Source organism: Lepisosteus oculatus, chromosome 20 (assembly GCF_040954835.1).
Source record: "Lepisosteus oculatus isolate fLepOcu1 chromosome 20, fLepOcu1.hap2, whole genome shotgun sequence".
NCBI lineage: Eukaryota > Metazoa > Chordata > Actinopteri > Semionotiformes > Lepisosteidae > Lepisosteus > Lepisosteus oculatus.
Window position 1 is genome coordinate 6074059 of NC_090715.1, and position 27677 is coordinate 6101735.

Genomic DNA, 27677 nt, shown 5'->3' on the forward strand with positions numbered 1-27677 from the left:
ATATCTTAATAACGAACTTTTTTTTGCATTTTTGCTTTAGAAATGCTTCAATATAGCATAAATACATATAAATAATGAAGAAGACGGAGTTGTATGTAAAAATCTACCCACTGAACAATCAGGATTGCACTCCTTGTAAAATTCTAAGGCTGCAAGTTGCAGCAACACTGAACCAAAAACAAGCTGGTTATGATGCTCACAGTTTCCCACATTAGCATTTTTAATACAGTGTTCTCCAGAGACTCTCAGTGAAGTTGCTTCAGTCTCTAAGTTGCTTACAAAAATTCCCATCCCAGCTGTGTGCCAAGAAATATAGCTTTCTTTATTCACTAGACAATATTATTTGCACTTTAGCTGAAACTGGTAGAGTGGTGTTACAAAAAGAAAACAGCAAACAATGAGCTCAACATATTCCTAAAGCCAATTTAATCACAACTGTTTCAATTCCAATTAACAGAAGTGCAGTTGTCTCTAAGCACGATTTTGTGCAAGGCTGTGGCAGTTTGGGTAGTTTGTTTCTTGACCTTGTTGTATAGGCAAAGTTCTGGCAGGAATGCCGTATTCCTATTAATGTCTCACCATACACTAAATCCCATTTAATGGTAGTTGCCTTCCTCTCCATGCCCACACCCTTGTTAAGCTAATGAAGTCATTCTAATGTTTCAATTCCACATGGAGGCTGCGAGGGCAAACCGATTATTTAAAATTAACATGCGAGAGTTCTTGTCTTTATGAAACTGTTCTGTGGTAGTAAAAACCACATCATCCAAACAACCCCTTACAGAGCATTAACCTGTGTTGACGGCCTCTAAAATTGATTTATTGACATTCATCAGCATTCTGTGCAGTAGATAAGGTATTTCTTCTGCCTTCTGTAACCATTTACATTTTTCCAGTAGCTACCAAAGATAGTTTTGGCTATGAATCATTAGTGGTTCTGTCTAGTATTGAACTATTTGATGTGATGTGAAAACATCTAGTTTGTTCTCCACAAATGACAAATATGGTGACAATGTAGAAACTATGTGTATTTGGTATCAACATATTATGGATCCGGGATTTCATGCAAAAAGAGGAGATTGAAGCATGTGACAAAGTCCAGCCTTCTGTGAATGTATGTGTTGGAACCATCACGCTATTCATTGATTTCGCATTTGCACTCTCCAACGTAATTGACTGATTTGTTAAATATAATTCAAGAAAAATTGACAAGTCCTGTGGAGGTGTGTTTTGGGGATGGTAGAGTATGGGCCACATGGGTAACGTATTATAGCATCACCTCCCAAGGGAGATTAGCCTAGGGCTGTGGTAGGGGTCATGAAGATGGGGTATGTAGAGGATTGCTGAGCAGAGAATGTCAGGAAGGATATTTTGAGATCCCATATTTATATGGAGGAGGGAAGAGGTGATTGATAAAATCTTGGGGCTACAGGTCTCTGCTCCCGAACTTCACTGTAAAACTACATTACATATTTTGAAGAGGACAGAGTAGAGAGCTAGAGTAGGTTGTGAGCTTCAAAGGAGCAAGCAGAAGTAAATTCCATAATGAAAATTTATTAGAACAAATATATTTCAACCATGGAGCCTTCTTTAGCTAAGTGGAGAAGAGAAAGAGACGGGTTGGAAAGATAAAAGTACAAAAATGAGAAAGGTTGAACACAGCAGTTTGTCTTTTCCATTATTGTATTATATATTGTTTGTTGTAGCAATGATATCTCTTTTTCTTACTGTCTTGAACAAGTTTAAATTTGATGTTTGCTGTCTTGTCAGATTTTCCTACCTACACCAAAATGTAATTTTAATATATAAAGATTCAAAGGTTTTGGAATGCAGTTGTCCAAAATAATGTCTAATTATCTTTGTCTTTAGTGGTACAGTGTTCAAGATAAGTCATAGTTTCAGGATGGCATCCGGAGCAATTCATTTGTATATTATTAAATGGGGCACAAGAATCATATATTGTCCATTTATGGATTAGGGAGGCTAAAAATGGGGGCAGAATGGTGGTACAGTGGTTAGCATCAATGCCTCGCAGTGCTGGGGGCCCCAGTTCAGTTCCTGGGGTGGTACCTGCATGGTATTTGGGTGATCTCCCTGTGTTCACCTTGGTGTTTTCTGCATGCTCTGGTTTTCATCTACAGTCCAAAGGCATACTCTTAGGTTAGTTGTTTTTTTGGGAAAATTGGCCTGTGTGCATGTTTGTGTATTTGGGTGCCCTGTGAAGGACTGATGTCTCGTCCAGGGTCAGAGTATCCTGCTTTGCACTTGCTTCTGGGATAGGCTCCAGTTCTCCTCTGGCCCTGTGTGGGATAAAGCACTTAGAAAGTGGATGGATGCATGGTAGCAAAATAGGATCTTCAGCTCTACTCCTGTCATATTTTGGTTGTAAAATGGATCAGAATGGTATATTCTTAGTTACATACTTGCTAATAATGCAGGAATGTGTTGCAAAAATAATTAATTGCCTCTGTTTTTAAACTCTTATAAAAAGCTTCAAATGTTGTAATAAAAATTAAATGATGTATTTCAAAGTAATTATATGATGTAGAGTGGAATTCAATTGGTTATTTCAATATTTCTGATTTGTGACATAATTAGATTTGAAGGTTCAAACCATCTGCATATAACTTATTTTTTCCAGCAGGATCAAGTCCCTAATTACCATATAACCTGATTTTCTGTGAGTTTAAGTATAAGTAAGCTGAATTATAAATGATATATGACTGATCTGCATTTTCAATGTACACATCACAGGTTATTTCTATATTTTTAGTGGTCACGTGGAAAGAACACAAATGATCAACAAATGACTCCACTCATTTGTTAGGGATGTTACTTTCAGCGCAGGACAATTCCATATTTCCTTTCTCTGTCGGAACCTTTTGGCGAGGGGGTTATGCTCTTGTTTTGGAATCCAGAGACCAGATCCAGATCCCTGTCAGATCTGCCTACCCTTTGACTTGTAAAAAAACAGGAGGTATAATTCCATAAAGTAGTTCAGGTGGGTAGCTGCGTCAGCATGCGTAGGCTGCATAGGAACAAATAATAGGTTTATTCTATGCTGAAAAAAAGAAGAAAGAAAACACAACGTTTCAGCTGTGGAGCCTTCTTCAGGTGTGAGAGGTTGTGTTTTCTTTCTTCTTTTTTCAGCATGGAATAAACCTATTAATAATTCCATAAAACCTTTTTTAGGACCACAAATCTTTTTATAAAGAAAGTAAGTTCATTGCTATACTTATTTGGTTCAACTTAGATGTCCGATTTGTAAAAAAAATAACTGTACCATATTTTGCAAAAGTTTGCATATTTTGTTTTCATAAAACAATGGATACACGTGAATACAGGCTGTCCAATGCATTGTGTGGCAGTATTACATTATCAAATGAGGTAAAGTAGCATTTGTTTGTGGATGTTTCAATATATTTTCTAAACATTTAACAATATCATTAGGGGACAGAAAGAGGTTCAGCTTCATTTTATTAAAGGAGCAAAATCCAATACAATAAACTCAGGAAAGAAACTTTTCCATTATTCTATTACATTCACATCTAAAAGGTATATAAGAAGAGGGGTTCTATGTCGATTGGAACATGCTGTTATATTCTATTGAACTAAGTAGGGCACACACCTTAAAGGTATGGGAGAAACCTTAATCTGATAAAATACTTTTCAATAAAAAAAAAACAATTTTAAGTATGCATTGTAAAATCTATCAGCAGTGTACTCCCTGTTGTTCACTTAACTCTCTCAGGACATGTGGCTTTGGGGATGCCTACCTATCTGACTTCTATCCAACACACTTTGCTGAAACTCATCTTCTCTCAGTTACCAATATTCTTAAATCAGCTCAAGCTGCAACCTGCAACCCTCTCATCTTGTCTTATAGTTTCTTGACCTCTCTGCCGCCTTTAACTCTGTGTACCATTCTGTCCAAGTGCTTGCTTGTGAATTTTTGTCACCTCATATATAGTACCTGTTTCACCCCTGCCTTATTGATGACATATAGCAGGTCTCTTGAAACACCACACTTAATCTTCACTGCTGTACCCCAAAGCTTTGTGCTGGGTCCCCTCCTGTTCTTTCTTTATACCCAATCATTGCACCTCCGATCCCTTCATATGACTTTTCATATGAAATCTCTGCAGTTGATGCTCAGATCTTCTTCGCTTTGCTTCCCTCTGATACCCTTGTCTCCTCCTGTGTTAATCCCATCCTCTCATCCTGTATGGACACCCATCATCTCGCACTGAACCTCACTGTGTCTGTATGTCTGACATTCCTTTTTTCCTTTCCTCCTCTTCACCTTCTGTGAACCTCTCCACTACTCTGTCTCCCTCCTGCTCTGCCAAGAACATCAGTATTATCCTTGACCTTTTTGACTCTGCTATAGCTGCGCTTCTCTCAGTTGCCAATACATTTCAGGTCACTTGTCCTTCCATGTATCCATTTCAGAGCATTCAATACAGAACACTTGTTCTTCCCTACCACTGTCTTATCCTCTCTGACTGACTTTTACTCCAGTACCTATTTTCTCCCTAGGCTCTCTCATGTCCGCTCTACTCCTCCTCTTCTGCCAGACTCTCTGTCCCTCCTCTTCATTCCCCTTCTTCAAGAGCCCACTCATCCTTGACGCTAGTTCCCTAGTGGTGGAATAAACTCCCCATTAAAATCAGAACTGCCCAGTCCCTAACCATCTTTTGATGCCTCAAGATTCATCTGTTTTGACAGCAGCTGTGATTCTCTCAAATGATTGTAAACTTTACCACCGGCTGATAACTGCACTCTGCTCAATGACCATCACTCTTTACTGTAATCAGTGCTTGCTTACTTACAGTATATGTGTTTTACCTCAATGGACATTATTTTTACTGTGTTCTGTTCACACATTGCACTGTTAATATGTGTACGCTCAGTATGCCTTACTGATTTGTTTTTGCTTATTTTTAAAATACAGCAGTGGCATTAGGATATATTAGCTGTAGCAAGAGTAGTAGCAAAAGCTGTAGTAGTACTAGCGTTAGTAGTATTTACATTATTTACAGTTCTGTTAAAGCAGAAGGTGGATAAAAAGATTTATACTGTACATGTAAAATATTTTCTTTCAACATCTTAAATTCAAAAAAGAAATTTTGGTTGCAGTGATTGCATCTTGTATTTTAATCAATTACAGTTTTTGTTTTGGATATAACTGTACTCACGATGATTCATATTCACACCTGTTCCATTTAATAATACATGAAGATGACTAGATTCCATATGTTTTTATACTTTGTTAACATTGTCACTATTTTGTAACCATTAACTAGGATGCCTAATAAGCCAACATTTGATTATGTAAGAGGTAATGCTAAGAGACAGAATTGCTAATTATAGAATTATTTCTACTACTAGGATTTATATAAAAATACAAGATGATCCCATGACATTCTCTTTCTCAGTATTCACTTATTGTAGTTTCTTACTATAAGCAGAAAAGCATCATTTGGTTATTTGCGTTGCATACCTACTGAATTATTTAAGTATTCAACCTTAAAATGTCTGTGGCCTAGAGCAACAAAACTCAGCACTATTATGGTAGCACATAGGGACAGTATTGATTTATCAAACTGCAACAGCTTATCAAAACCATGGATGGGAACTATATTTTTTCATTTAGTTTAAAATAAATTAAATAAGACAAATACCAGAACACAGTCTAGAATCCTCATCTACCAGTTCTGTCAAGAAAAATCTTCATAGGTCTGTAATTCCACATTTTTTCAATTTGATAAGATTGCGATTATTTATTAATGTCTTCTGCATTAGTATAAATAGATTATGTGGTGACAGTAAGCATAATGTTAAAATACGATCTAAAGCATATTTAATGTGTACCTTGAATGTTTTAAAGCTAAGAAATATGCTACACATGGAAGCTGAAAAAAATGAACATGCAGTAACTATATATTTAGTCATAACTAAATAAATGATTATTGCATAATATTGCATACATTATATACAATAATATGTAAAGAATTGTTGACTGTAGAAGGAAAACCAAAAGAGAAGAGAAAAACCAAGAGATTCTACAAATTCTTGAAAATATACGATGATGTCACAAATTTAAACAACCTTGAGAAGCTGACATTCCACAATAACCAGCAAAACAGAATGATGACACATTTGGTCCTTTTGCATAAATCAAGAGAAATGTAATCGGTTCTGTTAAAATTGGTCTTGAATAAAAGAAAATATATTTTTTGATTAAAATTATGCCATTATGGCAAAACGTTCAAGAGCTACCCCAGTTTTCTAATTTTTATGTGAAAGTAATTCATGTCTCCTTCTCAGTAATACATTTTAACCTTGTATTGCTCAGCTGAATTAGCTTGAACATCTTGCTTGGTGCAATGTGTGAGATTTTTCCATCACTGACCTTTCCAAATTCAATTTATTTACTTCATATTGGACAATACAATTCCAAGGTAGTATCTTTTCAAGTTTTATTGGAGTCTGTTAGATTTAGGGTAAAAAAAATCAATTTAACTGACTGTGTATGTGTCTTTATATGATGTGGCATGAGATGTGTTCGGGACTAGAAAGATAATCATTTTGAAGCATCAAACATTCCACAATTGTTTTTATACTGTATGAGCAGAGTGGAGGTACGTCTATGAGGTTTCTGTAAAGTTACACATATTCCTTTTCCTGGGGACCTACAAAGATTTTCCTTGTTTGCTTAAATCTTTAGATTATTTCATGTAGTACTTATCAAAGAAATGTCAAAGAAATGCCTGATTGTTTTTCTGAATATGAATCTAGCAAAAGATAAAACACCCTATTCCAAATGATCTATGAGAAATCCTTTTTAAATGACATTTACACATCTAACTAGAAACAATAAACATAAAATCACAGACCACAAATAATATGACCAAGAATTAAATGAGAAAAAAATCCAGTTAATAAAACTTAATGTGAGTCTTTTAGAAGCTTGGAAAAGGACACTGTATTGATGACATAGTCAATTCTATCTTAGTCAATAGTCTAAGAAAGACAGAAAACACAACCAGAGTAAGCAGAATGCCATTACTACTTTTAATGATACAGTTAAGGGCAAAGACCTTAGAAAACAGGAACTACGATATTGAGATAACACCACATGGATGATAAATTTGTTAAAAATTGCAATTAATATACTATAGTTTCATTTGACTGGTCTTGGTATAATTTTCTTCCAATTTATTATAGATAGAATGCAATTTACTTATCAGAATTTACTGAGAGTCCTTAAATCAGAAAGGAAATGAACTCATTACTATAATAAGGCCTCATTATAAGACATGGCCTTTTTCTAAGAAAATAGAAAATGGTACATTGACCTTACAACCTAACCACTCCCACTGTTAAAATATGAATTTTTTGTAAAAATAAATTCATCAGAGATAAATAATTGATAAATAATTTTAATTAAATGCTTTTAATTTGATTAAAATGCTGTACACATAACAATATAAGAAAGCACATAGGTCTGTAAATTTTAATACAATAATAGAAATTGAAATACACTGTTAATGAAGCATTTCCACACTTGATAACAGCATTTCCACCCTCTATCTCTCTCTCTCTCCAGACATCGCAAACAACAAATTACGACACATTCCAAAAAGCAAAGGCTCCTCAAAAGATCCCTGCTGTGTAAATTTGCTGTGTAGCTCCTAATCATCAGCAATTACTCTTTTGAAATATGCACAGAAGCAAGCTCTCCATGATAGCAAAGGAAGAAGGCAGACGCAAATATATTAGCGTTAAGGCTAACAGGAAAGTTCCAGAAAAAAATAAATTATTAGCTTACGCTTAAGTATTTTTGTTATCTTTATGAATTTTATTCAGGGCGGTATAAATGAATCCCTGATGACTGATATTATGTTATCAGTCTGTCCGACTGAACATTTCCGAGTGCTTCTCACTAGGTGACTAAAGGTGCCATGAATACCTAATGTCTGCTTCTTCGTTGTTTTTCTAATAAAGCCACAGGATAGATGGGTATTACAATTAAAGACCTACAGGTGATTGAGTCATGCTGGGTTCTTGGTAAGGGTTTTTTGCTTTGACCTGAAGCATTTAGAATATTAGATTTTGGAGGCTATGAAACCAATATTAATCTGCTTTTTATGGTAAGGTGCTCAAAACATCAAGATCAAGTTTGTTGTAAGGGAATCTTTATATTACAAAACATTTCTGAAGGAGGTTTAGTTTAGACAATTTTTAGCCAGCACATTGTCAATTATTTGAGAATTCATGCAGCTATTGAATACTTAGAAATATAAGAAAAGGCCATTTGGCCCAGCTGGCTTGATAGTTGTTGTTTTATCGAGAAAATATATTGAGCTAATTTTGCATCTTGTTTAAAAACAAAGAAGTGTTCCATTGTATTGCAGGAGCTTTAGGGTTTGTTTGAACGAACATCCATATAATTTATTTGCAACATAAGACTCATATCTTGTTAATGGTTCTTTCACAAAATTAGAATTGAAGTCTGTTTGGGACTATTTGAATGAAATTGTCTTGGTTTTGTGCTACATAGATGTAAAATATCTTTATTTATTCTAAGTCTTTCCTTCTTAAACACATTGTGGCAGTTCCTTTCTTTAAATGTGCTTTGATTACGACCCTTTGTTCTTAACATGGCATGAAAAATAGCTCAATCCTGGTTGCATTCCAAAAGCAATAAAGGCCAAAAAAGGTAAAAAAGGCAAAAAAAAAGATCATTTAGCTTAAAAAATTAAACCTGGATCCTGACCATGAACTAAAGTCTTTCTCAAGACAAAATTACTAACTGGAAATTAAGTGTCCCTTAAACAATAAGCATCCATTCTGACTTTTGCATATGATCAAGGAAGTCCTGCATCACTGCTACTGTACATGTTATGGCTAATTGTAACTTGGACAGTCATTCAGAAATACATCGTACTTGTTTTTAAACTCCCACACCTGCTATTGTTTCCTACCAGATGACTGTGTGATTTTATAAATCCACATATATAGTATTATTCGTCCATTTCCAATACAGGGATTTAGCAGATGGGCATGAAAAAAGGGAGGATGCAGGTTATCTGAAAGTAATCTTTATTTACTTCTTCAAATTGAAATGATTACCAACTTGCCTGTAACAAGTACTGAATAAAGTAATGGCTGTAGGAATCTATCCTTTGCAGTGTGCAGCATCTAAATATAATTCCATTAAGGCTCTGCAGTAGATGATGTGGCTGTGAGATTCTGGTCGGCAGGAGTCAGATGAGGAGAGAACCAGAAAGCTGTGATGAAGACATTGACAGCTGTGATCACCAGGATTAACCCAGTCACAATGTTATTCAGCAGGTGAACTCTGTGGAAAACAAAAGGGCAAAACCTTGTCTTTATTTATTTATCTGTTGATTTATTCTTCTAAATCACCGCACGCCATCAATTCCATATAAATGACTCTTCCCGCTGAATTTAAATGATCCAAGGGTGCTTCAACAAAACAGTGTTCCAAAGTGTTTGTAAAATATTGTAAAAAAAAACCATTAACACTATGGATATTGCATCTACAGAATAAGAAGCTTCCTCAGGGAATATATTTTGTGGACTGTTTGGAAATGTGTGTAGTCCTCTTTGGAAATGGATATAAGAATATGGATATTGTTTTCTGGAAAATTTAAATGTAGCTAAAATGATGAGAACTGAACAATGATGCCATTATTGTGGTACCTGTTATGTTTCCACTTCTATCAATAAATAACAAGTGGAAATCGCTGTGTGTTAGATCACTGTCAATTAAGATGCTATTTATGCAGAGGACGCCTCTTTTTAAATTGTCTTTTAATCATTTTGGCTTGGGGTGTATATACACAACTACATTTTATACATTTTTTTATGTTTAAATAAACATAGAGGATTGATTAGTTGATTCTTATTCATACACACAATATTTTTTTTCTTTGTTTACTTTTATTCTTTATTTGTGTCCTCTTGTCAAGCACAGGAAATTAAAGTGGGAACTATTTAGCCTTAAGATCTTCAAGCTAAAGAATCCCTTTCCTTTTCATGTGGCTTCACTTTAGATAAATTGTGTTAGATCTTCAAAGCTAAGCTCCATCTGCAGCTGAATACCTGATTTGTACCTTTTTGTACTGAACATAATAGTATCATGATAAAACCTCCCAGTGGCCTTTCTGCACTGTAGCACTCATTTACATTTATATTGATAGCAGGCTCCATATTGCTTAACTCACTTTCAGAGTATAATTCCAAAACCGGTGGACTTAAATTGTAAAACAAAGCATCCCCAAACACTGAGAATTGCATACACCTGCTTCAATTGTCATTTTGACAAAGCCACAACAGCCAAGGACTTTGAGATTTTATAATAGCTGTTTTATTATCTGCTGTTGAAATCCAGTTCTTTCTATAAGGAGATGAAGCCTTTACAGTGTGGCCCCATACCCGATTGTAGGGAGAAGAGGTGAGATGGTGATTTTTTGTTGCTCTGCTTTTCAGAAATGTCTTCATTAAGATGCAATATGATTGAATAAATACAAATAGATGTAATGCCTTCCTTAATCGCACTGGTTAAATTGTATCTTGATTAATCATTGTTCTGAGATGATTGCATTCAAAACTATTTCCTTCCTTATTTAGATTAGTTCTTTAATGGTGTTTAGAACAAGAATAAATTAAAATGGTCTGTTTCTCATCTTTTCTTCCAATGCACGTATGTTTTATTTTATCCAATTTTCAAACAATACATTTTTATAAACATATACTGGATCATCTCTCTGGAATAACAGTTAAACGAAATCTTCTGATAATGAATTAGTCACAGTGGGAATAATAATAATGAAACAATTTTCCAGATTGGGGAAAACAAAACGTACAGCAAAACTAGATTTTTAATAATCTGGAGTGCACATACAGTATAGCTATGTGAAACTCATTGTCATTAATCAAAGCTATCTTGGGATCAGCATTGCTTAACAAGATATTGCTTATTTGAAGTTACTGAACAATATTACATGTAAATAATCAATCAGTAGGAGCTGGGCAGTACATTACTTCTTGATTTCAGTTCCTAGTAGTACCCAGCCTTCTGTGTGAGGTTTCTCAATAAATAAAGCAAATGTACTCAAAGGAAAAGACAGCACATTACATTGGGATTTTTCATTTTCAAGACAACCAAGAAGAAGCAGAGTTCAACACCATTGTTTGCTTGTGCCATGTGTGACCGGGGTACAATACAGGACATTTAAAACCCTGGTGAGACAAGTTCAGGTCAGACATCCTAACCTGCATGTATGGGAGGTGAGAGCAAATGGGAGTACCTAGAGATGAACCACCAGACCAGTGGAGGAAATACCACCTCCACACAGAAGGTTACCCCAACTCAGAATTGAATTCAGACCTCAAAGTAAGGCAGCAGCAGCCGCTGTGCCTCCTTTAGTAACAATGTCCAAATAAGAATCCGCAGAGGAGACCCATATAAGTGACTTAGTTAATTAGGTCTAATAAAGCTCCCTAAATTTGCATCACACTGACTTTTTAAAACATGAGTTGAGCTGATCCACCAGTCTGATTCACATAAAGCGTTCTGGGTGAGTTTAAATTGACTTTTTTCAGTGCAGTTGTTGTTCAGTACTTAGCTCCCCTTCATGAGTGTTGATGACTAATCAGCTAGCCTGATTCCTGGGGAAGCAGGTATTTTACTGTTCTTAAGGCAGTGTTTCCCAGTCTCGTACAGATAGGTAATGTTGGTGTTTGGTTTTGCGCACTTGAACTTAAATGAAGAAATCCATCTTTACTAATTTCATATTTTAAATTGAGGAATCTATTCTGTTGTTAGCTTACAATTACAATTAGCTTACAATTTGTACTGGTGGGTAGGATTTGCATAGAGATTTTGATCTACTGTAATATGTGGTTTGCTAAGAAATGCACAGACAACACAGGCAGAGACAAATTGATTAGCAGTCTAATAGCACAGAGAAGTGTCGATAGTCCAAGGGTGGACTCCCAATTCAAACATACACATTAAAAATGCTCTTCAAGCCTGCAGTTTTTCAGTATCAAAACAACACATTGTTGAGGACCAGGAAAATGTAAATATATTTAAACTAGAATGGAATGGGGGCATTCACAGAAAAGAGAGGTACAGTACATATTGAGTAGTGTCAAAAACAACTAAAAGGAAAAAACAAAACATAAAAAGACCAGGTAATTAAGAGCTTATACTGAAATGCCAGTAACATCAGGGAAAAATCAAGAAGAAGCTACTTGCAGATTATGATGTAATTGGAACCACAGAAACATGGCTAACCAAGAGAGATGGGAAAAAATACAACATTAATGGATACACAACATTCTGCAGAGACAGGGAAGATGGAAGAGGGGGAGGTGTAGCACAATATATCAAAAAGACCATTAAGAAACACAAACTTAACTCAGATGAATTGAGGGCCTCAGAAACTGTATGTGTCAGAATGATAAAAAAACATTCAAAAGGCAAAGTTTTAGGAGTATGCTACACATCACTGAATTAAAGATAGAAATTATAATTCACACTTGTATAATGAAATCCAAAACCTATGTGTAAAAGTAAAACATGTTTTTTATTGGAGATTTTAATTTTCCTGACATGGACTAAAAAAAACCAATAGGAATGTCAGCAGGAGAAACTGAAATGGTACACATGACTAATGACCACTTTCTTACCCCGTTTGTCAGAGCACCTACAAGAGGGAATGCATGTATTGATCCAGTCTTTTCAAATACTGAAGATACAGTTTGCAAGCAGAGGTGAGAGGACTATTAGGGAACTGTGATCATAAAATGGTAAGCTTTGAAGTGTATTTTAAAATAGTACAAGCATAGTCCAAAACATATGGTAACAATTTTGGGAATGCAAAGTACAAAAAAAAGAGACTAAGATTAGGAAAAGTAAAACAGGACAGGATAGATATGGTTTCAGAAGGGAAGGGATAGCAATTTGTTACATAAAATATATTCTGTCTGAAGATTCACCCCTAGAGTGAATAAAACATATTTCACTGTTTGTTCTGAAGAAGACTATGGGGTTGACTTTGTCAATGCCTTTGACCATTGAATATGTGAATATGTGGATCTGGTCCCTTCATGTATAGTAGTATTCCAGATTATACATCTGTATGCTTTTCATCGGTGTATTGGACACTGTGCCATTTCCAAATGCTTCTGTACATCATTGATTGATAAGCAATTAGAGCTGTTTGGGAAACTATGGGAGAGATCTTTTTGCTACATTTCGTGGAACTGACACAAATAAACAAAATTATTTCTAACTCTTTCTGAAACTAAGACCCGAGTGCAGAAAAATTCAAAAGAAGGAAATTAAAAATCAAGTAGCATGTTATCGTTATCAACTTTTTAAAGTACAAAAGCCAGGAGACAGAAGAATTCCCAGACTGGGAAACCCTTCCTTTAATGAACATCAGGTCCAGAGTTATGTTGTGTGCATGTAATATTGACATCTAGCACTATCACTGTTGTGTGCATGGGAACTGATTAAAAAACCATACTGTAGGTGTATCTGTAATGCTGAGATGAGAAAAACAATTAGTTTGGCAACTCTGAAATGAGTGGTAGTAAAATATAAAAAACAACTGGAGAATCTCAATGAACAAAAGTTAAAATGGTAATTCACCTCTGCAAAACCTTAAATCACTTTCCTGTAAACCTAGAAATTGCAAGACTTCCATTATGCACATAGACATACATTTTTTAAACTCACCTATCACTTAGTCTGCGTTCAGGATCATCGTATTCAATATTTTTCGAGCCTTTGTAGATCAACAGAGCTGCCACAATAAGCTGGAGACTGACTGATACACACTGAAAAGGGAAACGCAACGTATGATAGAAATGTCATATTCTAAACACTTCAACAGTGCAAAACATGTCTGATTAGGTATTTTACATTGCTTCCAAGATGCAGTGCACATCCATTTATCATACCAATAGTGGCTTGCAAAAGTGTTGTAAAAGAGTATAAATTGCAGCATTTATTGCCAAATGTACTGTATTTCATTTCAGGGCTCATTACTTGACCACGTGATAGCTTTAGAGAGCTCAAACCACTGTGCACTTTTGTCTTTTCTACTTCGTTGACAGACAGAGGCCAGGTAAATGGGACTCAAAGACATAGATTAATTAGGAGCTTGGTTATGATGTTCATGGAAGCACTAACATCTTTTTATCAATACAGAAAGGCAGCATAAGGGTACCTTAAACTGCTTTCTAAAACATTATTTAAAACATCATAGTTGCCTGTTACATAATCATAAATTGTAAATATTGTATATCATTGTATGACACCTAAAGTGATACTAGTCTGCTTTCTTTTGGAATAATACCAACCCTTTGTAGGTATAGGTATTTCTTTCTAGGCCTTTTTCTTAAATGCTGATAGACAAATTCAGGGACCTGATTCAGACTAATTTAGAATAATTAAAGGTAATCCTTAGTGGGTTTACCTAGACTGTTTTATTTTTAAACAACATCTTTATACATCTTTGCTTTTCCTAGAAGAGCTCCGTGTTTGCATTTGTATTACTGCTCTTGCACAGCTGAGCTTTTTTGTTATGTTTCCCTGAGTGAGCTACTTTAGGCAGGTTGATCTTCCATACGTACCAGTAAGATGAAAAGGAAATAATAGAATTGTGTGTCAGGGCCTTGTTGCAGGAGATGTTTCATTTGGGAGGCATTGGCAGTGAAGAGAGCCATATCGAGAAAGCCCTGAGCAAGAGTCTTTGTTCTGGCATAAGTGTTTATGTTCCTTATTACCTGTCATTTGAAAACAACATGTTATTACAGTGTCACTCCTGGCAGGTTAGAATACAATAAACCTAGCCTGAAGTAAACATGCTGCAATTATAAGCAAGAGAATGAACTCACTTATAATTAACACATGTTGATGGACAACAGCTCAAATAGGGATGACAGCAATGCAAGCATTTTATGCCACTCGCTGAAAAGAGAACTACAGTAATGCTGAGCACAGAATTTATACATTAAATCTAAATTAAAAAACACTATCTCTAAACTTTTCACAAAGTTTGCACTTTTTTCAGAAATTTCAAGACATTTTCATTGATAAGAATAACTGTCTAAGGATTGTATTTTTTGTCGTAGTAATCTTACCTTAAATTGAAAAAATCTACAGTATGTATTTTTGTATACAACCAAAATAACTGAGATTCCATACCTATACAAGGCAGCTTATAGCATCATACCTCTATCATTATTTATACACACAGTTGAAGGAATTTGGAATCTGTTAAGGAAATAAATAAAATTCTCTGTATAATGTAAATATTTTTATCACATTTGACTGCAGCCTCTAAATATTGCAGAGACATAAACAAAATATGTAACTTTTAATTATTTTGCAAAAGGTCAAAAAGAGTCTATACTTTTAATTTGACCCTCAAGAGAAGTGCCTAAAGGCTACAGTTTACTTCTTCAACAAGTCATATGAGACCTGCTTCAGACTGCAGATAAAAAAATCTGCTGTGCTTTACATTGAGATGAAAATCCATAATAACAAATCATGTCTTAAATTAAAATGGACAGAACTGAGCTATCATGTGAGGAGATGGTCTCAGGAGCTATGAAGGATCTACGTGGTGCTTTGGAGGCTACTGATTGGGATGTGCTGTGCAAGCCACATCGGGACGACATAGACAACATGGTGGACTGTGTCACTGACTACATTAACTTCTGCGTAGACAACACCATTCCCACCAAAGACATACACTGCTTTCCCAACAACAAACCCTGGATCACCAGCGACATGAAGGCTCTTCTGTATGACAAAAAGAGAGCCTTTAGGAGGGGGGACAGGGAAGAGGTTAAGCGTGTACAGAGGGAACTAAAGCAGAAGTTAAGAGAGAGCAAGAACGCCTACAGGAGGAAGGTAGAGGTCAAGCTGCAAACGAATAGGGTGAGGGATGTATGGAGCTGCATGAGAGAGATCACTGGCTTCAAACAGGCTGGGGGTGTAACAGAGGGGAACCTGGTGATGGCCAACGAGCTGAACCAGTTTTTTAACAGGTTGGATTCAGGGCCCTCTGTGGGTCAACACCCATCCCCCCACAGCCACAGACTGCCCTACACGTCCTCCCTTCCCCCACAATCACAGCCGTCTACAGCTACAACCCCAACAGCTACTCACCCCCAGTCCACCGCAGCTGCCACTCTCCAACACCTCCCCCATTAACACCTGCAGCACTGACAGCGCTATGAGCACCATCCCCCAGGCCTGGCTGACCATCACAACAGACCATGTGAAGATGGAATTGAGGAGGCTTCACCAGGGTAAGGCCACAGGCCCAGATAATGTCTGTCCCAGAGTTTTGAGGGCTTGTGCTGATCAGCTGAGCAGAGTGCTCCATCGACTGTTCAACCTGAGCCTGCGCTGAGTCCCCGTGCTCTGGAAGACACCATGCCTGGTCCTGGTACCAAAGAAAGGGTGCCCATCTGTCCTCAATGAATACAGGCCAGTAGCCCTGACTTCTCACGTCATGAAGACACTGGAGAGGCTGGTCTTGTCCCATCTGAGACCCCTGGTCAGTTCATCACTGGACACCCTACAGTTCACCTACCAGCCCAGTGTTGGTGTGAAAGATGCAATCATCTACATGCTGCAAAGGGCCTACTCCCACCTGGACAAGGCTGGCAACACTGTGAGGATTACGTTTTTCAACTTCTCCAGGGTCTTCAATACTATCCAGCCCTTAGTGCTAGGGAGGAAGCTGGAGGAGATGCAAGTGGGTGCCGCCATGATCTCATGGATCACTGACTATCTGACAGGCGGACCACAGCTTGTGAGACTTCAGAACTGTGTGTCTGAACAGGTAGTGAGTAAAACAGGGCCTCCTCAGGGGACAGTTCTTTCTCTGTTCCTCTTTAACCTCTATACTTTGGACTTTAAATACAACCCAGAGTCGTGCTGCCTGCAGAAGTTCTCGGATGAGTCCGCAATTATGAGATTGTGAGATGGGCAGAAGGAAGAGTACAGAGGACTGGTCAGCAGCTTTGCAGGTTGGTGTGGGGAGAACCACCTGCAATTGAATGTGGCAAAGACGAAGGAGCTGGTGATAGATTTCAGGAGGAAAAGGGTCCAACCTACTCCTGTCTACATTCATTTTCTACGTGGTTCTGTGCTGGGGCTCTGGGATTAAAGCAGGGGATGCTAACAGGCTGAACAAGCTCATCAGGGAGCAAGCTCTGTCATTGGGTCTGACCTGGACTCCTGGAGGAGAATGGTGTCCAAACTAGAGGCCATCATGGACAACGTCTCCCATCCCCTCTATGACATGCTTGTGAAAATGAAGAGCACGTTCAGCAATAGGCTGATCCAACCACGGTGCGACAGGGAGCGCTACAGGAGGTCATTCTTGCCTTCTACCATAAGACGGTACAACACATCCACTTTGTGTCTGGGCAGGGGCAACATTGACATTGACCTGTTTTTGGATTAAACAGTAAACTCTCTTACATCTGGCTTTTCCCATTTACAACTGTTTTTTGTGCAATACATGCCAGGGACTTAAATATATTTATATTTATATTTATATTTATACTTATAATGTACAATACAACTTTTTGTGTACTGTTCTGGTTTGATCTTTGTGTATTCTGGACTGTGAGCAACTCTTCTTAGTGCAGTTCTCACTGTCTGTATTGATTGTATTGTATGTATTCTATTTGTTGTATTATTGCATAATTTCGTTACACTGTGCTGTGTTGACTGTGTTAAGCTACTGTTGCACTGCAATTTCCCTCACAGGATCAATAAAGTACCTATCTATCTCTATCTATTTTATCATTCTACTGCACATTTGTATTTATGGATGAGATTAAACAATATTATTGATAAATAATATCAGCTTCTGTATAGTTTAAAATCCACAAAAAAAGACACAGGAATCTACAAAAAAGTGGTTTATTCTATTAGGTTAATGGTTAAGAACCCCCTCTCCCCAATATTTATAAAGTGTTCTCTGTGTTACTATAAGAAATAATAAGTGATTTTATTTTGTAACCACCACAGTTGATTTAGAAGACAAAAACAGGTTTGATCCAAACTGGCATCCTCTTCAGTATGTATGGCTCATGTATAAAAACAAAACTGAATAGCAGAATAGGAATTGAAATGAAATGTTTTTGTATCAGGGCATGTGCCAAAAAGCAGATATTTCCATATTGTATTCAGCTGTTTCTGAGATTTGATTTAATGCCAAGCTTTAAAGACACAAATGTCTAGAAATGTACAGTACAACAAGGAAGAGACACACACTGTATGCAAAGCAGCTCCTGGTTGTGTTGCATTAACTCCAACAGAAAGGACCATTCTTACCTTCCAGGCAAGTAGATATTACAAAATGTTATCATAGTTTTCTAAACTGTATGGGGATTTCCACAATACGAACTACTGATCAATACTAAGAGACCAGTACTTTTTAGCTTTAATTGATTTTGGTTGGATTTAAAGCTGTGACCCAAATGACATTTACTGTATAACTGCTGCTAAATTAAGCATTGTTGTTCTGTATATGTTGTGAAAGAACGTGGAACAGGGTCAAAGAAGGACCTTTATTTTAGACCAAGAATTTTGAGAAGTCTTTACCCACTATAATTCTGTTTGCCAAAGTTTGGAACAGGGCAGAGGAAACTACATGCTCATGTAGGAAAAAAGGGAACACCTATGAGCTAAATTTGTTGGGATGAGAGTCAGCTGGGGGTGATTAGCTTGCCTCTCAAGGTATAAAAGGGTGTGGCAAACACTCCATTTTGTTTTCTTTCTTGCTTTTTGGAAGAGTTAAGTCATTGAAAACTTTTTTGTTTTTTCTGTTAAATAAAAGTATGGAACAAAGAGGTTTGACAGTTAAAAACAAGCTAGAGGCTCTTAAGATAGAATAAGGTTAAATTGTTGCTAATCCACTGCAATAAGTCTAATAGTAACAAACTTATTAGGGAAAAAAAAACAAGCCTCACAATTTCCTGTGGTATATTGGAAGACCATTGGAAGATATGTGACCAGTATTGATGTGAAACCCCTGAAGTTTTAAAGTATTAAAATGAACTTGAGGTTAAAAAACCTAAACCTTGGTTTTCTAAACAAAGAAAAGGCACTAAACCTTCGCTTGGGGTTGTGGGTACTAGTTTGGGAAATCAAGCACTCCTTTTACGTCTGAAGTGAGTTTCCTAAAAACCTGACACGGAAAGACAAAAGTTCTGGTCATTCTGTTTCTCCTAGTTTTTTAAAAAGGTCATTTGGTTGGCAGTACAGATTGAAATAGCCACTGCCGGAATCTATGGAACAGGACCAAAATGAAGATGAAAGTAAAGTCAATTTTAGGAGTCAAGTTTGCTAGTGTTTTTTTCCTACTTCGTGTGATGGACTACATTGAAAAGGGAGAAATATAAAAAAACAGTAATGAATACTATAACATTAATTATACAAATTGATTGATCTGTTTGGTAATGGTAGAGACTTTCTCTTCTTCAAGAAAGTCACATACCACCATTATATTATCTGTGTTACTTTCTTCTCTAACTCTTAGCAATAGATTTTTTTTTTTAGAATAGAAAACAGTTACGAATACCGAGTCTTTATTTGATCATAAAATGTTTGCGGAGTTTAAGAATAATCTTTCCAATATCCTCAGTTTTTCATGAAGCAGAAATTGTTTCCAGCAGTTCTATATTGAAGTGATAATGGTCTCACTAAGCAGCATTCCCATGGCTGCAACAGCAAAACCAAGTCTTCACTATAGGTCTATATCACTGTAGGAAAGTATGGGAATGTATGGGTACAACTTTTAATATAGAGAAACATAAAATAAAAACATCAATTCTTTACATACTAAATGCCTAAGACAGAGTGTGATTTCCCACTGATGTATTTATTTATCATGAACATATGTTGATGTTCTGTGGCACAATAACCTCCCTTCTGTGTAAGGTTCTACTGCCTTATTGTAGTTAATCTAATAATCATAGAGCAATAGAAAATAAAATACTATTGATCAGGCATATTAAAAACTGAGGAAACACAAAACACATATGCACAAAAATCCTTATTCTTATGTTTCTTGATTTAGTGCTGCTTTTGATACAGTAAATCATTCTGTTTGTTGCTAAATTGCATGAACACTTTTTTGTCTATCAGTGGTCTTTAACTGGTTATTGGCAGGCAGCATTTTGTCTACCTTGATCCTCATAAATCCCTATGGTCGCAGTCAATCAGGGTGTGCTGCAGGGTTCAGTCTTGGGCCCTTTGCTTTTTATTATTTATATGCTTCCTCTTGGCCAAATTATACGAAGAAATGATAATCAGTTTCACTGTTATGCAAATTACTCTCAGATTTACATTAAAACGTCTTCTCAAACTGGTCTCCCCCCTCCATCACATATCTTTTGTTTACGTGACATCAAACTTTGGTTGACATCAAACTCCCTGAAGCTACATAGTGACAAAACAGAAATTTTACTGGTGGGTAGCAAATGTCTGCTGGAAAAACTCAAAAGCTTCCCCATTCATCTGTCAGCCATAGTTAGGAATCTGGGAGTCACACTTGATTCTATCCTGCCTTTTGACCCTTATGTGAAGAATGTCATTAAGATATTTATTTCACCTTCAAAATATTGCCCGCATTAAGCAATTTTTAACATCAAGGCTTGATTTCTTTTTTTTATTACTTCTATTCCTCTTTACTCTGTGAGCTCCAACAACAAGAAGTTGCAATATGTTCAAAACAGCTAGACTACTAACTAGCAGCACATCACACCTAAAAGTCTCCATATTGGTTGCCCATAAAGTCACGTATTCAATACAAGATCTTGTTACTGACTTTCAAATCTTTAAACAATTTAGCTCCATCAGACATCCCTGATCTTCTCCACCATGTTAACAACCCCTCCAGAAGGCTCTGGTCAATTGAGGCTGGTCCTCTTCTCACTGCACCCAGGACTACATCATCGAGTCTTGGGGACTGTGCCTTTTCTATCGCTGCACCAGTGTTATGGAATGACCTTCCTCAGACTCTATGACAGACAACTTCTTTAACTCTTCAAAGCCAAACTTAAGGCTTTCCTTTTCACCAAGGTCTACATCTGATTGTCTTACATCTGTAAAAACCTGTATGCTCCTGTTAATTTTTTCTTTTACTTTTTAATTTGTACTTTTTTGTCTTTTCTTTATTCATGATGGATATTCATGGATAGGTGCTTTATAAATAAAAGTTATCATTATTATAAACAAGTAAGCATGCATTTCCATGAATGCAGCCTCTTGTAGCCTCTTCTAGTTCAAGTCATACTGCTATTCCCAAAACAGATCCTAATTGTACTTAACACAACTGGAAAGATGTGAGATTTTAGGATGCTTTTCCCTTGTTGATGTTCCTATGATTCCAAAGGTGTTTTCTTTCTGGAGACCTTCTCCTAGTTCATGTAAATGAACGTAAGACTCAAAAGGTGTTATAAATGCTAGTACACACAGTACATCTTTGAATCAAACCTTTACAGGGTATTACTTTTTCTGATGTTATATTATTTACAAAATTAAAAGCTTAAAAGATAAGGATAATTTTCCATTTCTTACCTCAATCCCAGTGAAGAGATTGTCACATAATATGATATAGAATACAGAAACAAATGCTTTATGATTTGTCTTAGTTTTAGTTGGCTTTGGTTTTTGGGCACAATATAGTATTGTTTTAATTATTTTGTCAAATATCATTTCAAATGAATTACAAAGATATCAAACCAGCAGTCTTTCCTCTTGGGAAGCACATCTTACATGCAGTCATTGTTAAAATGCAGTTTTACCTGTTTTGTACAGAGGTTCTCATGTAAAGCATCTAAATTAGGTAGCTCAGCTAAGTATTAAAACTTTTCAAAATGAGAGAATTATATCGGGACCCTTCTTTTATTTTTTGGCTTTACATCATGATTCCTCAGAAGTTTGGTGCTAGTTTTTTGTAATTAATTTTAATTTCGTAATAGAAACTATCATAGAGCATATGGTATGGACTGCAGAATAGCCCCTGGTGGATTTTGAAAACAGGATGCATAATGTTCGCTTCAACGGCTTAGGAGCTTGCAGGTCTGATGCTACTCGGAGAATTGTTTTTTTTCCAGAATTCCCTGCGCACTGTAGCATAAACAAAATCTTTTCTTGGTGACAAAACTCATTAAGTGTATAAAATATATATTTTCTTTTGAGGTAACCAGAAAGCTTTGTTTTTGCTTGAATACTTGACAGGGCTCAACTGTATTACCCATTAACTGGGCATTTAAATGATTATCAGAGGTTTATTGGTTAGAATAAGGTTAAGAAATAAATTCACATGGGATTTAAATTAATTCAAGTGATGTGAAGAAAAGAAATACAAACTTACATTCTTTTCTGCTTCTGTACAATTTCTGGAAAGTCATAGAATTGATAATATGATACATAAAAAGTAGACCTTTATAATTTTTTAAAGAAAATGTGATTTTTAAATAATGCATTTGCCTAGAATAGCCTGACTGAAATGCTTCATCTGACTCATTGTGAAAATCAGTGTCAGATGCCAATGCAGTCTAATAACCCTGTGAGGACTGAATAGTTTGAACTTGTGCTATTTCAGAGCATGCAATGCATTTTTAAACATATACAATCATTTTAAACTGTCTATTTTATTCAGAGTTTTGCATTAAAAAGATTAGGGTCATTTTAACGTAGCTTGACAAGCACAATAAAATGGGTCGCTCTTCAATTGTCGTATGTACCTGTTGATGAAAAAAAGTTGTTTCAACTGCAATGTTTAAATTATAAACAAAAAAAATAATATAAATAAAAAATATTTTTAAATCCAATGTTCTATCATGCAGGCCTCTTTTATTATTTTGTATTCAGTTGCATATTAAACTCACCCCCCCTTTAGTGTATTGACAATTTAGTGATTGATCACATAATTGGGACTAAATAATTAAAGTGTGGTACACGTGCCATTTTGCCTGTTGGAAATCATTACTTGCTATAATTACATGCTGATGCATGGCACTGTTGCTTGTGGAGCAATAATTAAATACCACAGCTCGAATCACTGCCATTTTTATGTTACAAATGTATAGACAACCTTGTTTTTAGTAGATGAATGATGTGGTGCATCATGTAAATTACTGAAATACTTCATGAATCTATATATTATTCCGAATGCATATAATAATAATTATTAATAACAACAACATTTTCTCCACAGAAAAGGTAGTAGTGCAACATCACTCTCTATTGTACTTGTTGTGAATAAGAAAACACAAGAATAGTTCAATAATGCCCGATTAACTCTGTTGCATGTTTAAACTGGAAGTGCTTGTAAGACCTTCTCATCACTTTAGACCTTTGACTTTCTGTATTCGAGCAGAAGAGCAGTTACTACGTGTTTTGCAAATCATGCTGAGTGGGGAGGCCAACAGGGCAGCTAGTCCAGTAGCGAGCCTTTTCACAGTGTAATCAATGTGGAGATGGGGGTGAGAGTCCTTAGGTCAGCCTCCATTATTTCAAGTTATTGCTGTATGCTTGGGGCCTAGGTTTTGTGGTCAGCTCATTTATCACCAAGTCAGCCTCGTGCTCTTGATACCGTGACCTTAATTGAGGTACTCTCCTATCCTATGACAGGAGAAACCCTTTACCTGTTCCTGAGTTTGCCTGTACATAGGTTATAATGTTGTTAGCAGAGCTGAAAGTTGAAGGAATTAGTTACAGTTTCTATAAATAAAATTTGAAAGAATATTTTAAAAAATGCATTCAGACCAAGAAGGCTGGCTCCATTATTTATGCTATAGTTTTACTTTTCTTTACTTCCCCCTTAGGACCTTTAAGACAATGTTCAGCAGATTTCAATTTTAAATTCTATTTATTCATTTATTTTTGCTTTCTGACCTTATCATTTCATTTAATTTCCCTTGTGCCATATTTACAAATCTGACAGAAGTTTACTTTTATATGTATACTTTAAATATCTCAAACTAAAAAATGTGAAGCAATGTGTATACTTTTTGTCTACCAATTTCTTTAATCCAGTGTAATTTGCAAAAGAATCTGCATCTTACATATCTACGCATAGGAGATATCAAAAGTTTTAAAATTATGATTTAAAGGAACTAGGTAGGCTCCTCTACAGAAGATGTAATACTCATGATTCACATTCTGTGAGAGACATTTTTACAACAGTTTAGACTTGATTACTAAAGTGGATAATATAAACCTTTCTGCTAAACCTTCTGGCTGAGAATAATAAGTGCAGCTAAGGTCAGCTGCTGGGTTTATAAAAGCATCTTCATTTACAAAGTTATGGGCTTTTAGATTTAAATATAAACCCCAACACGAGAATGAAAATGGATCGGTATAGTTTGATACTACAGTATATTATGTTCCAGACACCTTCTTCAATATCACTTTGCAAGCTGAATACAAGAGTTTTTTTTTTCCAGTCAGATCATTTAATATGAACCATGAAGTGCATTCAAACTTTATTTTGTTGTGTAAGGGAATCTACCGTGAAATCAATAGATTTTCTGAAACAATATAAACGACCACAATTTTCAGTTCCTCTTAGTCTATGGCAATCAGGTAATCAAGAACTTTTATTACCCACAAAAGCAAGTAAAACAAACACATCATTGTTCTTAAGAATATCTTGTGTATCTTAATCATTCAGCATCCTCACTAAATGAAAGCTGTCATTCCTTTTTTAATCACAACATGTTTTTACAAAAATGTTCTAAAGCATTCCTATTTTCTATAGGCCTGGTTTTGCAGTTTGCAAATTAAATCCTTAAAATCAGGGGTGTCAGATTCCTACTGCAGGGATGGGTTACCTTTACTTGCTACCAGAGGAGTAAGGATGGGAAATCTCAGGTCCTGGAGGGCTGGCATGCCTGCAAGTTTTCTAGGTTTCTTTCTTTTTCAAAGCACTAGCAGGTGAAGAGGAGGGGGGAATTGAATTGGTCCTATTAAGCTGATTTAGTATAGTAAGAGCTGAGTTGGACTGAGAACACCCATACAACACCAGCCCTCCAAAATCAATGTTACCCTTTTCTGGTCTGCTGTGTTCTGGTGTTTGCTCCAACCCAAGTAGTCAATTAAACAATCAACAAAACTTGCTAACGCATAGGATGTTTCTGAAGGTCATCTTATTAAAGGTACAGTTACTTATAAAGCACCAAGGAGTCAGGATAAAAGAATTGCAATTGTGCAAGTAATAAAATAATTATAGCAATCATGTAACTGAGTGAATTGGTAGAACACAAACAAGAAGATAGAAACTTTGGCAGTATTGTGGAATAGTAGTAAGGGCTTTGGACAGAAAAGTAGAACACTTGCTATGGTCTTGAGCAAAGAACTTCACTCTAATCGAAGCCCTGCTGAATAAATACAGTATATCTCCAGATCATCACTGAAAATGAGAATTTGTTCTCAATTCACTAGTGAACAAGGAATAATAAGAAGACACTAGGCCTTCCAGAAATTAAGTCTGACATTACTGCATTAAGTGAAAGATGATTGATTAATTCTATTGACTATTGTCAGCCTTCTATTTGTATCACTAGAAAGGGACACTGCTCTTAAGTGGAAGTGATCAAAGATGTAGCTGATAGAGTCTGAACAACCTTATCAGACAGACTCAAACCTGTGTGTGACCTGGACGGTTATTGGAACTGCTCTCAACAAGATTGACATGGGGCTTGCAGAATCTGTGTCGATCTAAATTGAGAAATACAATTGATTGTTTTGAAGGGTGTTAAGCTATAAATTGTCAATCTGATTCTGCAACAAGATAAAAAAGAAACAATTGGGCTTTTTTTTTCTTTTAGTGTCTTTCTCTTGTTATCAAATTAATGCTTTCAGTGGTGGAAAACAAAATCCCATCTGGGCTGATAATCGACGGGAGGTTACATTAAAACAGCAACAATTACCTAAATGGCACAATCAGCCTTTGGTGATTTTTTTAAATGCAACAATTGACGTACACCTGTCCTATATCCATAAATACTATTTTTGTTGTTCATTTAAAAATAAAATAAACTTACACACAGTATACAGTATACGGTTTCATAATAGGGTATTTCCAAAAAATGTGTTTTTTAAGCAAGATACCAAAAATTAGTTTTTTACCCTCATCTCAATCCAAGGTGTCTGTCAAAACTATTTGCTTCTGAATGTATAGTCAGTGACAAGGAAAATCAGTGGGAACAATTGGTATTGCTGAGAGGCACAACCACTGTACAGTATGTCTCTGGAGTTGGAAAAGTTTGCTTTGAGAATAAATCACAGGATGGAAGATTTAGTCTCCTCTTTAATAAGAGGAAGTCTTGGTAAAAGCATGATGATCCTTTTCTGATCCTTAAAAAAATAAATCTCTGAATCATTATAAATATTGAGAGCTCTGGGTTTGACTAAAGAGACATTTTTTCAGGGCTTTTAAGATGATTTAAGATTGCAGGCTCATTACTGCAAACCTTAATGGATTTTAATATATATTATGGAAAATATCAAGTTCCATGTTTGTAATATTCAGCTGGAATGTAAGCAAAAATGTGAGATTTAATTAAAATCTGGGCTATAGTTGGATACTTTCTTTTAAGAGAGGCTTCAGTTTGAACATGATCATAATCTGTGTATCACAGAATTGAATAAATTAAGTGCTAAACCGAATATCAAAATATGTTCACAACAGTAAAACTAGGATTATTTAATGTCCTTATTTTTTGAGAGGTAACCAAAGATAAAATAAATTTTATAGGAAATGGTATTGATTTTATACTGGCAACATGTTATTAAAACAATATCAGTGTGGTAGACTTACAATGCACTCTAAATATGCTGATCTAAATTCTGTTTTAGTTCAATCTTTCTCTAGGGAACACACATCAAGATCTGACAGCAGTATCTGAGCTGACAATGTGAAGGAAATCAAAGATGATAAAAACACAAATGCAGCCTGACATATTTTTGTGAACTGAGTAGATTATAAAGTGAACCTAAAAAATGTCAACATAACTATACTGTATTATTACTACTTAAGGTCTGTAATATTATTTTCATTTTTATGCACACAGTAATTCCATGCAAAACAAAAATTCTACTCACATTTGTTCTGTTTTCTTCGCTGGAGTTTGGCTGAAAGAGTGGCTCCTCATCAGTGGACACATCACTCTCTTCTTGTGGTGTATGTCTGTGCATGCTTCTTCGAAACAAAGAACTCATCTTCACAACCTTAAATCACTGACACACGTTATATAACATATGGTTAAAAAAGCAACACACAGTCTCAGTTGTCAAATCTCAACAATTAAAAAGACCCATTTGAATACATAACAAAAACAATCAATGAACACAATTTTGGATCTTTTTAGTTTAAACAGAGTACTAATTATTCACAATGCCGGGAGAAGACATTCTAGAGTCCCTCACATGATTTGTCCCAGAGTTCCAGTGTTATCTTTATTTTGAGCTGGGTGGCTTTATTCTCAGCAACAGTGAATTGGGTATTTAGTGGTCAAAGCTGCTGACAGACCAAAGCCTTTTCAAATGCTTTCAGCTGTGTAGGACATTTTTTGTTTTAACAGTA

General features: G+C 35.9%; 1 protein-coding gene across 1 annotated transcript; it reads right to left on the reverse strand.

The window, feature by feature from the left end:
* Positions 1-9112: 9112 nt before the first annotated feature.
* LOC107080041 (ninjurin-1-like) lies at positions 9113-27453 on the reverse strand. The gene is made up of 4 exons (XM_015368447.1): positions 27197-27453; positions 14683-14835; positions 13784-13884; positions 9113-9367 (listed from the first exon to the last, which is right to left on the reverse strand). The coding sequence occupies exons 1-4, from the start codon at positions 27311-27313 to the stop codon at positions 9223-9225; spliced, it is 516 nt and encodes a 171-aa protein (XP_015223933.1). The 5' UTR covers positions 27314-27453; the 3' UTR covers positions 9113-9222.
* Positions 27454-27677: the final 224 nt, after the last annotated feature.